This window comes from Danio rerio, chromosome 6 (assembly GCF_052040795.2).
Source record: "Danio rerio strain M-AB ecotype USA chromosome 6, GRCz13ab, whole genome shotgun sequence".
Lineage (NCBI taxonomy): Eukaryota > Metazoa > Chordata > Actinopteri > Cypriniformes > Danionidae > Danio > Danio rerio.
In genome coordinates, this window is record NC_141026.1 from 27,491,534 (window position 1) to 27,504,537 (window position 13,004).

General features: G+C 35.5%; 2 protein-coding genes across 8 annotated transcripts in view; both read left to right on the forward strand.

Annotated features, from left to right (window-relative positions):
- Positions 1–13,004, forward strand: part of LOC147836356 (uncharacterized) — a 702,935-nt gene that overhangs the window by 184,241 nt on the left and 505,690 nt on the right. The window lies entirely within an intron of this gene.
- kyat3.2 (kynurenine aminotransferase 3, tandem duplicate 2) overlaps positions 1,041–13,004 on the forward strand; it is an 808,585-nt gene continuing 796,621 nt past the window's right edge. Inside the window, exons 1-14 of one of the 7 annotated variants that reach the window (XM_087255221.1) lie at positions 6,923–6,981; positions 7,066–7,120; positions 7,190–7,254; positions 7,549–7,693; positions 9,415–9,564; positions 9,658–9,744; positions 9,822–9,947; positions 10,107–10,227; positions 10,310–10,386; positions 10,597–10,686; positions 10,760–10,946; positions 11,063–11,136; positions 11,224–11,310; positions 11,450–11,682. In XM_087255221.1, coding sequence (XP_087111347.1) covers positions 7,196–7,254; positions 7,549–7,693; positions 9,415–9,564; positions 9,658–9,744; positions 9,822–9,947; positions 10,107–10,227; positions 10,310–10,386; positions 10,597–10,686; positions 10,760–10,946; positions 11,063–11,136; positions 11,224–11,310; positions 11,450–11,506 — 1,260 coding nt within the window. In that variant the 5' untranslated portion in view covers positions 6,923–6,981; positions 7,066–7,120; positions 7,190–7,195 and the 3' untranslated portion in view covers positions 11,507–11,682. Of the gene's footprint in view, positions 3,394–5,929; positions 6,380–6,922; positions 7,121–7,189; positions 7,255–7,548; positions 7,694–9,414; positions 9,565–9,657; positions 9,745–9,821; positions 9,948–10,106; positions 10,228–10,309; positions 10,387–10,596; positions 10,687–10,759; positions 10,947–11,062; positions 11,137–11,223; positions 11,311–11,449; positions 12,427–13,004 lie in introns of those variants that run through there. The other 6 variants (XR_015492561.1, XM_087255220.1, XM_087255222.1 and 3 more) reach the window with 6 other exon arrangements.

The following is a 13,004-nucleotide window of genomic DNA, read 5'->3' on the forward strand; positions in this document are numbered from 1 at the left end:
TTTATTTATTTATATAACCGCAATATGCTGTTTCTCAATGGTAACTGAAAAAAAAGAAAAAAAAATATATATAACTGCAATATGAGTCTCTCATATATATATATATATATATATATATATATATATATATATATATATATATATATATATATATATATATATATAAATATATATATATATATATTTCTTTATTTATTTATATAACCGCAATATGCTGTTTCTCAATGGTAACTGAAAAAAAAGAAAAAAAAAATATAACTGCAATATGAGTCTCTCATATATATATATATATATATATATATATATATATATATATATATATATATATATATATATATATATATATATATATATATATATAAATATATGACAGCTGATTGCCATCTAGAAAGCACACTCGTGTCTTGTTTTGTTTATTCCAATCACATGATCATATGTTCTAATAGAGGACTCTTGAGGTTTTTGAGAGGAACAGTGAGTGCATTAAAGAACTCTATCACCAATACGTCAATGTAAGATTATGCAATACAGTCATTACTGTACTATACACAGTGTGTTTTGCAGTAAACTACTCTTTAAACCTGGAGTTCATTAGAACATACAGTACATATACAGTACAGCATTTGCATACACTGTGTCTAATTACTTTCAGAGAGTCATGACGTTAGAGGCCAATCAAGTACCACATGAAATTTTCAATGTTGACAAAGCTGGGGATGTCGCCATAGGAAAAACATAATAGGCCAAAAGGGCAAAATGGCCTTTTTTCACCCATAATCTACAATTTACTTTAGCTGCAATACAGTTTTTGTCATTCGCCAGGTGTTTATCTGATCCACATCTGAAGCAATGTCAACGTTGCTGACCATTTGCTGTTTGCTTTTGATCCTCTGATCGTTTCAGAACAGACCATGCATGGTTAGCTGAACTTGAGTCCTTTTTTCCTCTGCCGTACTTAGTATGCTTACCAATGGCTTGTACAGGTACCGTAGCAGCATTGGCATTACCGAGCAATAAGGAGTTTTTGACTGCAGCTTCCACTTGACAAGCAATTGTAATCGCTTTTTCTAACGTGAGATAATCTTCTAAGAGTAATTTGTCTTTCACTACAGACAATGGCACATTTGCGATCAACTGATCACATAGCATTTCACTTTCCATTTGACCAAACGCACATGGAGCTGCTAACGCTCTCAGTGCTGCAATGGATTGCGTAATAGTTTCATCCGTTCTCTGCACACGCTGTCTAAACATGTGTCGACATGCAATTACGTTAATTTAGGCACAAAGTGTTTCTGAAGTGCCGTCATGGCTTCATTAAATGTAGTACCTTGGTCTGGCAAAGAATAAAACAAACGCTGACCTTCCGTCCCCAAGCAATGTAGCAAGACTGCTCGTCTTCGGCCACGCATCTCCGGTTGCCTGAATAACTATCATATATTTCTGAAAGATTTTCTGCCATGTCTCGAATGGAATTGAAGGTACCTCACTGACAGACAGAAACGGGGGTGGGCTCGGCACTGATGCGCTCATCCTCGTCGCCATTTTGTGGTGTTTTACTCACGTACATAACACACTACATTCTATCGTGAACACTCAACTTCTCCTATATTTTCTTCCTTCTCTCTTCCTTTTATACACTCTCTCACTGGAGTCCCCAGCGGTGCAGTTTTACATTACATGTTTTGAAAGTAACCATGAATTACTGTATACTTCTCAACACAACAATGACTGGTATCAGATTTGCTCAATTCATATGCACAATGCTTTGGCTTGTTTACCTCGTTCGAAAGCCTGACAGACCTCCTGCGCGTAGCTATGGTTGCTAAGCCACGATTGGTGTTTGGCGGTTTTTGGGTGTGGCTTAGCGAATGGTCAATTCACTTATAGTGCATGTCTTTGGACTGTGGGGGATACCTGAATACCTAGCAGAAACCCACGCGAACGCAGGGAGAACATGCATCTTTCACACAAAAATGGCAACAGACCCAACCAGGACTCAAACCAGTGACCTTCTTGCTATGAGGTGACAGTGCTAACCACTGAGCCGCCATTGTTGCTCACAATATTGCAATACATTTTTTTTTAAATCCAGCTTTCAGTGTCAAGCAGTCAGATTAACTGTTTTGTTCGAAACAAATGGGAATGGATTAGAATGGACACATTAGATCTTTAATGAAATAAAACATTGTCATTGAATTTCTCTGGATGAAGATATCAAAAGACATCTTTCCGAGATATTTATCAGTAGAGCAACACAAATGCCCTTGCGTGCAGGAAGAAGTTCCTCAGACAGAAATTGAATGGCAGTACTTTGAAAAGCCCTGCTACTGCTGAGCTTCTAGGAGCACATGCAGTACTCTAGATACAGAATCTCTGCTCACCTGCACTCAAAACAGATGCAGCACCAGGTGGCTCCTCATTCACTCTCACTCTGCTTTTGTTTCCCTTTGGATTAAGCCTGCTTCATATATAGCCTACCACATGGCATTTATTTTTATGTGAACATATTCATTGTAACGTATACTATATGTTAGGTATATGGCAGCATCCATATGTGAACCTTACTGTAATAAAGAAGACAATTTACTTGCAAATGGCTTGCATATTTTCATTATTTTTAAGACAACATAAACTAGCTTTTTTTCTCTTGCAGTTACAACCTCCAGACATAAAATGTGCGAAAAGGCTAATGATTAAATGTAGATATCAGATTAAAATGAATGACAATAAGATGTTTGTCCTTTCAGGCTAAGAATAAGGAATAATACTGGCCCAAAGATCAGCAAGATTCTCTCACTTGACATATGTCTTCTTTCAAGTAATGATCTAGCTGTTTCCATCATCAAGCATGTTTCAGTATGTAGTAAGATCTAGACATATAGATTCAGTTATTTTGTTATTGCAGATTGTGGAGGAAGCTCCAACAAAAAGCTTGAATTTGATCCAGAATGGCTGGCCATCTTGAAAGCGACAGACAACTTTCAGAAACCATCCCAGTTTCTGGAACCCTCTGCTGGACAACAGACTACACAGCAGATAACATTACAATGATCAAATTTGCTCATTTTCTAAAAACTTTCTGATACCATATTTACAAATTGGCTTTAAGGAACAGTTCACAAAAATGAAAATTACTCCCCAACTGACTCAATCTCAAGCCAGCCTCAGGTTATATAAATGTTTAAGGGGTAATTTTCATTTTTGGGTGAGATATTTCTTTAGCTTGCTCATGGCAGTGGAGGTAACAAATTTACATGCACAGTAAAACAAGGGCTATTACTATCTGATATATCTGAATTGAGGTTACTATTTTGCACATTAATTAATTTCTAATTAATTAATTTCTAGGTGGGATTTTATTTCATCAGACAGACATCCACAGTACATATGGTGAGCATAGAAAACTTTATTTAAAATTATATAAAAATTAATTTATCATCAATCTTGTTCAATTTAAAGTATCTTTGGTAAATAAAAGTATTCATTTGAAAAAAGTTATTTGCCATGCTTTTGAATTGTATAATGTCACAATTTTTTTTTTAAAATTCAGATAAATACTGGTGTTTGGATTTTTTTAATAATCAAAGAATCCTGAAAAAATACTCAAATGTTAATAAATATTGACAATAACTATTTGCCTGTTTTTTGCTGTGCTTTGAATCAAATGCAGGTTTGGTGAGAAGAGATTTCCTTAAAAAGTTAGGGTTGGTTTGGTTAAAGCGATTGTAAGTGTAAAAATCAAAGCAATTGTGAAATTGTGTACTGGCATGACCAGATTTCTGGTGTGGAAACGTTTCCAAGGTCAAAAGTACAATAAAGCAAAATTATGAAAATATGTTTTATTTATTGACTGGGGTATATAGGCCCTCTATTATTATTATAATACTTATTAAGATTACCAAAAACTGCACTATACAAACATACAGATGGTGCAGCTCTAATTGTAAAATATTCACATTTAAATGAGCCGCATCATTCTATCACCACGGCATCTTGAGTTATTTTAAAAATCCACTTAAACTGTCCATAAAGTTATCAATCCTGATCATCGCCCTACAACACTGTTGCTAAGTTTTATTAGATTGTCTACTTTGGAAAGTTGTTCTGCAGTTGTTCGTGAAGAAGCAGCGGTTTTCCAGAAAGACAAGGACTCTCTTTGCACACCTGTTCTTCTTGCTGGAGTGCATCTCTTCCGTTGAGGAGTGTGCACAGGTGTACTGGCTGAACCATATCTACAGCTGCATCTCGGACACTTCTCTGGAGGTGTGACACCTGAGGAACGCGGCTGTCTTTTCTGTCCTCCATTTCACAGTCTCCTAAGTAGGTGCGTGTGAGCAGCAGGAGCCACTCTGCATCCGCGGCTGGAGTGTGGAGGACTATCAGCACATCTACCCCAGTGTTGGGCTCTAGCATGAAGACGCGCATGGTCCCCACAGCCTATGTGGGTCTGGAGATCAAACAGCAGCTGGGAGAACCTGAACCAGCCTGCACTACAGGAGACTGAGCAACCATAATGGATGAGTGTTTGTCGTGGAGGGTAGATCTAAGTCCAGCGTCCAGCATCATTTTGGATGGTTTTGTGGATGTTGAGATGCATTTAGTAAGGTTTTCTAGGTGGTTTCTTGCACGTTACTGGTGTCCTCCAAGAGTTTTTTGGCACATTAGTGGTTGTTAGTGTTGGCTATTGGGTTAGGGTCCCTCACGCAGTTTGCAGCTTGACATGCTGTGAGGGCTTGTGTGCATCAGTAATGCTGAAAGCTACGCCACTGGTACTTCACAACTGTGGGTAGAATCATCCATAGTGGACAGGTCTCAGCAGAGATGCCTAACCAAGGCAAACCACCAGATTCTGGACAGCAGTAGATTGGCCTGATGCTCCAGACAAAAGATGTCACCATGAACAGTACAGTGCTACTGTACAGTTAGATCTTCTCTGGAATATAACACAGACACACAGAGACATTAAAAAAGCACTCTTACAGAGATTAAAAATTAAATATTTTTGGGTAAAATATTTATTAATTACCTCAATTTAAAGTAAAAAAAAAAAAAAAAAACTTTTCAATGCCATGAAATGGGTGAGACTACTTTCACTAAAACACTTAAATTAAACTAATGGATTATTTCATCAAACATGTAATACTTTTGGTCCTGAGGAAAAATAAAAATAAGTGACCAATTAAAAGTTAATATTAGTTATTATTTAATTAATGCAAATTCTTGAGAAAATGTAATCTTTAATGTTAGAAATTTGAGATTAACATTATCACCAAAAGAAAATGTCAAATCATATAAATGTTGTGCTAAATGTGAATTTGTAAGCAAGGAAACATTTAACAAAAATAATTCTTCATAAAAAAAATTATTTATATTTAATTAGTTTATTATATATTAGAGTGGTAGTTTTTTAGAAGCTGACAAAGGTGCGTTACCCCTGATTTTTTAGACAAAATGTGACAGGTTGAGCTAACACATTCTGCAGAGGTAGCACTGATCACCGGCCCTGCGAACCGAAAGAATTGTAGAGACGCACACATTCGTGCAACACCTCGTTCACAAATAGTGTATATTCATAATTAAGTTTATAATTATGATTTATTATATTTCCTAAACTGTTACCATTTTAGAATGTAAATTATGTTCTAGATGGCGTAAAATGAGTTGTACAGTAGCATTTATCATGTACAAAACTTTTACTCTCTTTTTTTTATTATATCTGTTCAAATATAACAAAACAAATCACAAATTGAGCAGTGAACTCACCAACTCCCTTTTGCAACAATTTCTCACTCACAAGACCAGACGAATAAGTGTTTTCAATATAATGTTCTCCAGATCTCAATAAAACAAAATCAGCGATTAAAGTTCTATTAAACAGCCAAGACCTAATTTATCTAATAATCTTTCTTGCTTGGATATCTCCGTAGTTCTCAAGTTCAAAATTGTCGGATTTTAATCGCAGAAACATCTGATTGGCTGATTTACATCTGCAGTGAAATTAGATAATTTTTTTGGGCTAAATTTTACCGCAGTGTTTAAATATATCTAAACTAATTGAATAGTTTTTGTATTTCTATATAAATAAAACGTATGCTTTTGTCTAATATGGTTGTATTTCTAAAATAATGTTTATCTAATTTGGCCCTGGGTTAGTTATACAGCGCCATCTGCCGTGTAAAAGTCCTTGACGGAAGATGCATTTGATCTCATTTAGTTTGAAGAAAACTTTTCATTTACTGTACATTCAGTGACATATGCGAAAAGTAATACAGATGTGCTTGATTCCAAGCCTCTGTGAATGATTAATTTAACCTTACAAACATAAACTTACTGCCCAAAACGTTGTTTTCCTGCAGGAGTTTCAAGCGATTGAAAAGTGAGTCAAATTATTACTGCGAGCAGAATTTACTTTCTTTTGATCAAGCAACATCTGTTGCTTTATAGTGGCCTTTAAAGTCAATAATATTTTAATAACACGCCACATATTAACGGTCATGGGTGTGTGTGTGTGTATTATATTTTATACCGTTAATTAATTGTATCACTTATCACTTGTCACTTATAATATTTATTACAACCATACACTTACGTATTTACAAATAGCTGACAATAATTTAAACCTAAAAATGTAGAATATGAAAATAAGCAGATTTATGCTAAACTGGGATGGGTAAAGAAAACGTTACGAATATAGCTTGTTAGAGAAGCTGATTCCCAAAAATGATTTTGCGTCACTATCTACGAAAATAGATAACGTTAGTTAATAAACTTTTAAACAGCTTTGCTATCATTCAACGGAGAGTCGCGGAAAACCAAGGTGACTTACATCTAAATAAAGGAGGAGGAGATTGGTCCGTTGGAGAGGCGTGGGATGCCTACGTCACGCAGAATCTGCTTCCGTCAAACGCAAAACACATTTACTGTACTGGAACCAATGAACTGAAAGGTGTATTTTGTCTGAGACCGCAATGTTTTGAAGTGAGCATTGACTTCTTTTTTTAACGATTTTAACTTATTTCGCCAGATAGCTATGCATCCTATTCATCTGCTTCGCATTGTCAGTTCTGTTCGACGCTTATTACAGACTAATAGATGTAGAAGTTTCTCCTCCTGCCAAGTGAGTGCAAGTTTTTCTGAATTATCAATTTCTCTGACATTCATTCATTTTGTTTTTTCACCATTTTAGCACAACATGGCATCTATAAAACACAAAAACGCGAAGAGGATAGAAGGCCTGGACAAGAATGTATGGTAAGAATTGAGAATATTTGCTAACACTTTTGTTAATTGTTACACTTAATAATTCAACTTCTACATAAACCATATTTATATTTCATGTAAACCATATTTTTGTACATCTCTAAACGTGTATGCAATTTGCATTGTTAACTTTGTTTTCCACTTATTTAAATGTCCTTCTGTCCTCTTATTCTTATATGTATGCATGCACTCTGAGCTAATGTAAACCCCCAAAAACAGCTATATCAGCAAATAAAGCACATTCTAAATATGATAGAATTATGATATGTTTCTTATGTTGTTCAGGGTGGCTTTCACATCAGTGGCTGCAGATCCTTCTATTGTCAATCTTGGACAGGGTTACCCAGACATTCCTCCTCCTTCATATGTAAAAGAGGGTCTTGCTCAAGCTGCAATGGTAGACAGGCTGAACCAGTACACACGTGGCTTTGTATGTTCTGTCTATTCTTCCTAACCATCCTGTAAATAAATACATAAGGCGAACACATAGAAGAACAATTTAATCTCTAAACAGCATCACTAGTATTTAATTTCATGCTACTGGTGGCTTAGGTGTAAAATTTAACAACACACTCCACAAAACAATATACTATAGCAATGTTGACAGTAATAAGTAAAAGACAATAAATGTTAAAGGACATTTAAATATGTTAGGAAAAACACACTTTACACACATGCACAGATAGACAAGTACATAGTCAAAAAAAGTGTACCCATAGTTTGACTGTCGGTGGAAAATAATTGTAGGCAGTATCGTTTTAAGTAAGGATTTGGTTATTGAAAATTGCTAGTGGTGGGCAAAGCGAGGCTTCGTGAAACACTGAAACTATCGAAGCAAATGTGTCGAAGCTTCGAAACGTTTCGAAACACCACTCTACGGTGACACCTAGTGGTCATTTTATTTGTATTTCACTGAAACAGCTTCAGCAAAGAACAAAGACCATCATGCGGGAATAATGGGTTCGAATCCAGACTGGCACAATTGTGTTGAAATGCTTTACTACCAGTTGGTAATGCTTTGTTATTGTATCGTTTTGTTTCAACATTGCTCTGACATATGAATAAACATTTGTAAATAAATTTGTATTTTGTTTATATAACAGGGTTGTTACTAGATCAGATACAGTTGTGGCCAGAAGTTAACAATAATTATTTATATTATTAATTAAATTTCCCATTGTATTTTATTAACGTCTATCCAAAACCTAAACCCATCACAGTACTGTAAAAATATGAATTATTGTTTTACAGTGTTACAAAAATGATGCTAAATTGATGGTGTATCCGCAGCTGTATCCTATCTAGGCTACACCATAAAACAGTAACATGATGAAAATACATAAAATCATGATTTTGGAGTATTTGTAATAGTCGAGATTCGAACCCAAAATAAATTTGAAATACAGTACCATAGTACACACGCACGGTCCACTAGGCCATACAAGACAGTGACTTAAGAAAGATCATGCCAGTCAAATGCAGATTCTCCGGGTCTTGAAACGCCTCTGAAATGATCAATGCTTTAAATCGCTTTTGTCACGTGACCAAGTGTTTCGAAACACTTTAGTCACGTGACCTGGGGGTTTCGGATCATGCTTCGGTACAGTGTTTCGAAACACTTGCGCTTCGGGATCTCGACACTGTGTCGAAACATCAGTTTCACGTCAGCCATCCCTAATAATTGCTAACAATAAACTAAGGTCTTGTTATTTTTCATGTAACTAATTTGATTAAATAACGCCAGTAACATGCAAACTGAAAAACTGCCTAAACTCTTTCTCTGATATATTTGTAAGTAAATCTGTTAAGTTCAAGATACGTTTGGTGTAATAAGTCACTTTTAATTTCTTAAGAATAATGGAATACTTGTCACTATTTCAATAAACGCTATTAATAAATAAAAACTAGTATGTAGTAAATGAGAAATATATGAAATGACTAAGTTTTAAAGACACTAGTATCTAAAGAATACGTTCTAGTACCAAAATATTTAGGCTTAAACTAAAACTTAATGGAAAAGATGCTATCTGTAAAAAAGTAGCATGAAATCGGAGACAAGTTGGGTGTATGGCATAAACGTTTAAATGACATGCCAAATGCATTATTTGTTAAAAAAAAAAAAAGCATAATTTGGTACATTTCTGTTTTCAGGGCCACCCAACACTGGTTAAAGCTCTGTCAAAAGTGTATGGAAAAGTCTATGATCGTCAGCTTGACCCTTTTAAAGAAATTCTGGTCACAGTAGGTGGATATGGATCTTTGTTCAGCACTATGCAGGCTCTGGTTGAGGAGGGAGATGAGGTAAAAACATGTTTAACACTTATATGTAATGTTTTAGCACATAATTGCAATATGTTATGATTTATGCGTCTATTTCTTGTTTTTTTATTTCAGGTTATCATTATAGAACCTTTTTTTGACTGCTATGTACCTATGGTGAAAATGGCAGGGGCCAAACCTGTTTTAATACCATTGCGATTGGTAGGCAAGCCTTCTTTATCATAAAACATCAGTATTTCGTATATTTACATGAATCATAACACTTAATTTCCCTGCAGAAGTCGACAGCAACAACTGGTATAAGTAGTGCTGACTGGGTTCTGGACCAGGAAGAACTTGCTGGCAAATTCAACTCCAAAACCAAGGCTATCATCATCAACACTCCTAATAACCCTATTGGAAAAGTAAGGTTACATAAATGATGTGTTCTAAAAATACCAAGGTTGTGGGTTATACGTGATAATACATGTACCTTATTTCAATGAATCTCACTATGAATAAAAGCATCTGCCAGATGCCTAAATGTGAAATGGAAAATTGTTAATCTACAACTTCATTTTTAGATATTCAGTAGGAGCGAGTTGCAAGCCATCGCAGATCTCTGCATCAAACATGACACTCTGTGCTTCAGTGATGAGGTTTATGAATGGCTGATATATAAAGGTCATGAGCATGTAAAGATAGGTATGTGATATTTCTCCAATGGTGCATCGTAACGTTTTTGTGTCAGTGGATTACATCTCACTTCACATTTTTTTCTAAACAGCAACCCTTCCTGGAATGTGGGACAGAACCATCACTGTTGGCAGTGCAGGGAAAACATTCAGCGTGACTGGATGGAAGGTATTTGAACATCTTCTTAGTTACCTTCATGTCCACATGGAATAAGAATAATAAACATCAAAATTAAAAGGTATAAAAAGTGCACATACAATTATTATTAATAATTATTTATAACCCATACTTTTTATTATATGAATAATTGTAATAGCTATACTTTCCATATTCTCTCTGTCTCATTTTTGCATATTCATTTATTTTATTTGTTTGCAGTTGGGCTGGTCCATTGGGCCTGAACACCTGATCAGACACCTGCAGACTGTCATGCAGAACAGTCTGTATACATGTCCAACACCATTACAGGCAAGTATGTGACATTTTTTGATTGTGGTTGTATACAATCCACTTTTCTATACAAGGAGTTTCTGCACAACAGGAGGCTGTTGGCCGGGGTCTTCTTCGGGACTTTGAGCTGATGGGTCAGCCAGACTGCTACTTCTCCGCTCTGGCTTTAGAACTGAAAGGTAAAAGAGATCGCATGGCTGCCATGTTGGCTCAGACCGGCATGACTCCAGTGGTTCCTGAAGGAGGATACTTCATGATAGTGGATGTCACAGCGCTCAGTAAGTGCCCTAAAGTGATGTATGTTAGGAAAATTACATTTACTGAGGCAAAGGTGACATTGGCTGAGGAGAGATTTGTCTGATTAGTGTTGTTCTATCTTGTCTACTGAATGTAGATCAGGATCTGACACATATGGGAGATGATGAACCATATGACTACAAGTTCGTCAAGTGGATGATAAAAGAGAAGGTAGGCTCTTCTGATTTTAAGATTAATTAACAAAACAAACCATAGTAAAATGTACATTCATTTATTATTTTATTTATTTATTTTTAGAAATTGGCTGCAATTCCTGTAACAGCTTTTGTGGGAGAAGATTCCGTTAAACAGTTTGAGAAATACATTCGCTTGTGTTTTATCAAGGTAAAGAATGGATTAACTTGAGGTTTACAAGAAATATGCAAGATTATTGAATCTAAAAACTACATTTAGCCATTTCATATTTTTAGTTTAAAATTGTCCGGATGCTGCAGAGATTTATTTATTTATTTCTTTATTACAGCAAGAAAGCACTTTGGATGCAGCAGAGGCCATTCTGAAGAACTGGAACAAAGGCTGATAATACTTTAATAGTGTGCAACAGACTGGTCAGATTTGCAACATTTTTACTAAGTTATGTTGTTGACCTAAACTGTGGCTCAAGTTTACAATTACAGTTAGCTGAAAAAGCTATTTTAATGTCTGGAGAGATTATAATCTGTGCTCATTTTGAAATAAATAAAATAGTAAATAAAATCCTCTCTGTGATTAGTTGATTAATGCTTTTATTCAGCAAGGGCAAGATGAATTGACCAAATGTGGCAGTACAGAAACTTACAGGGGTGAGAGGGTTTGACAATGAAACTGAAACGCCTGGTTTTAGACCACAGTTATTCATTAATATGGTGTAGGACCTGCTTTTGCAGCCAATGCAGCATCGATTCATCTTGGGAATGAGTCCTGCACAGTGCCCAGAAGGATTTTGAGGCATTTTTATTGTAGAATAGTGGCCAGGTTACTTTTTGATGCAGGTGGAGAAAAATCTTTCCTGACTCGCTCCTCCGAGAACCCCCAAAGGGGTTCAATAATATTTAGATCTGGTGACTGTGCAGGCAATGGGAGATGTTCAACTTTACTTTAATGTTCATCAAACCACCAGTCTTGCTGTGCGAATTGGTGCATTATCACCTAATATATAGCACTGCCTTTAAGATGTTTGAACCATTGGTTGCACATGGTGTGACAATCTGTGAATCTGCCTGTAAGTGCATGCCTGTAACATGATCTTTGGTGATTACACTTTTCAATAAAATAAAAATAACTTTTATAAATCATGTTTATATGCACCAAAATGTTTAGTAATAAATATTATATTTACAGAAAAAATTGATAAAAATACTTATTTTTAAAGGTAGTGTGATCATTTATACTGTGCATTGTATATGGGAGAGTTGCTAGAAGAAAGCCTCAGTTCAATAAAAAGGGGGATTTTAGAAGTGCATTTTGTTGTGAGCATACTTTCATAGTCAGTATCATTGATCAACCTCAAGATGGCATCATTCAGCCTGTAAGTATTCAGTTATGGTGTGAGGCATTAACAGTGGCATACATGATATATTACAGAACAATGAATTTCTTCAAAATCTTGTTTTTTTTTATTATTATTATCCCTTTAAGAGATTTGCTATCGTGTTTTTATCTTTAATAGCTTTTAACTACTCCATCATCATTTTGCTGTATATACTGTAATATTTACCACAATACTGTGGTGTTTTTCATAATATGCAGTAGCTCATCATAATATGTTTAAAATCTAGAGGATATCAGGATTGTTCGAAGTGTCAAGGCTGAATTGTCTGACTTCCTATTCCTGAAAGTTTTTTTATCAGTGACACCCTATATCTCTCGCATATTTCCAAACACTTCCTTTCTACAGATAAAAAGATTCTCTTAAGCAGCAGTAGCTTCGCTTTCTTCCTGTCTGTAATCTGTCGCATGTCCTGACTATTCCCAAAAGAGCGTATGTACTATTACTGTGACAGTTTTCCAAGATAACATCAGGTCACTGAATGTCAAAG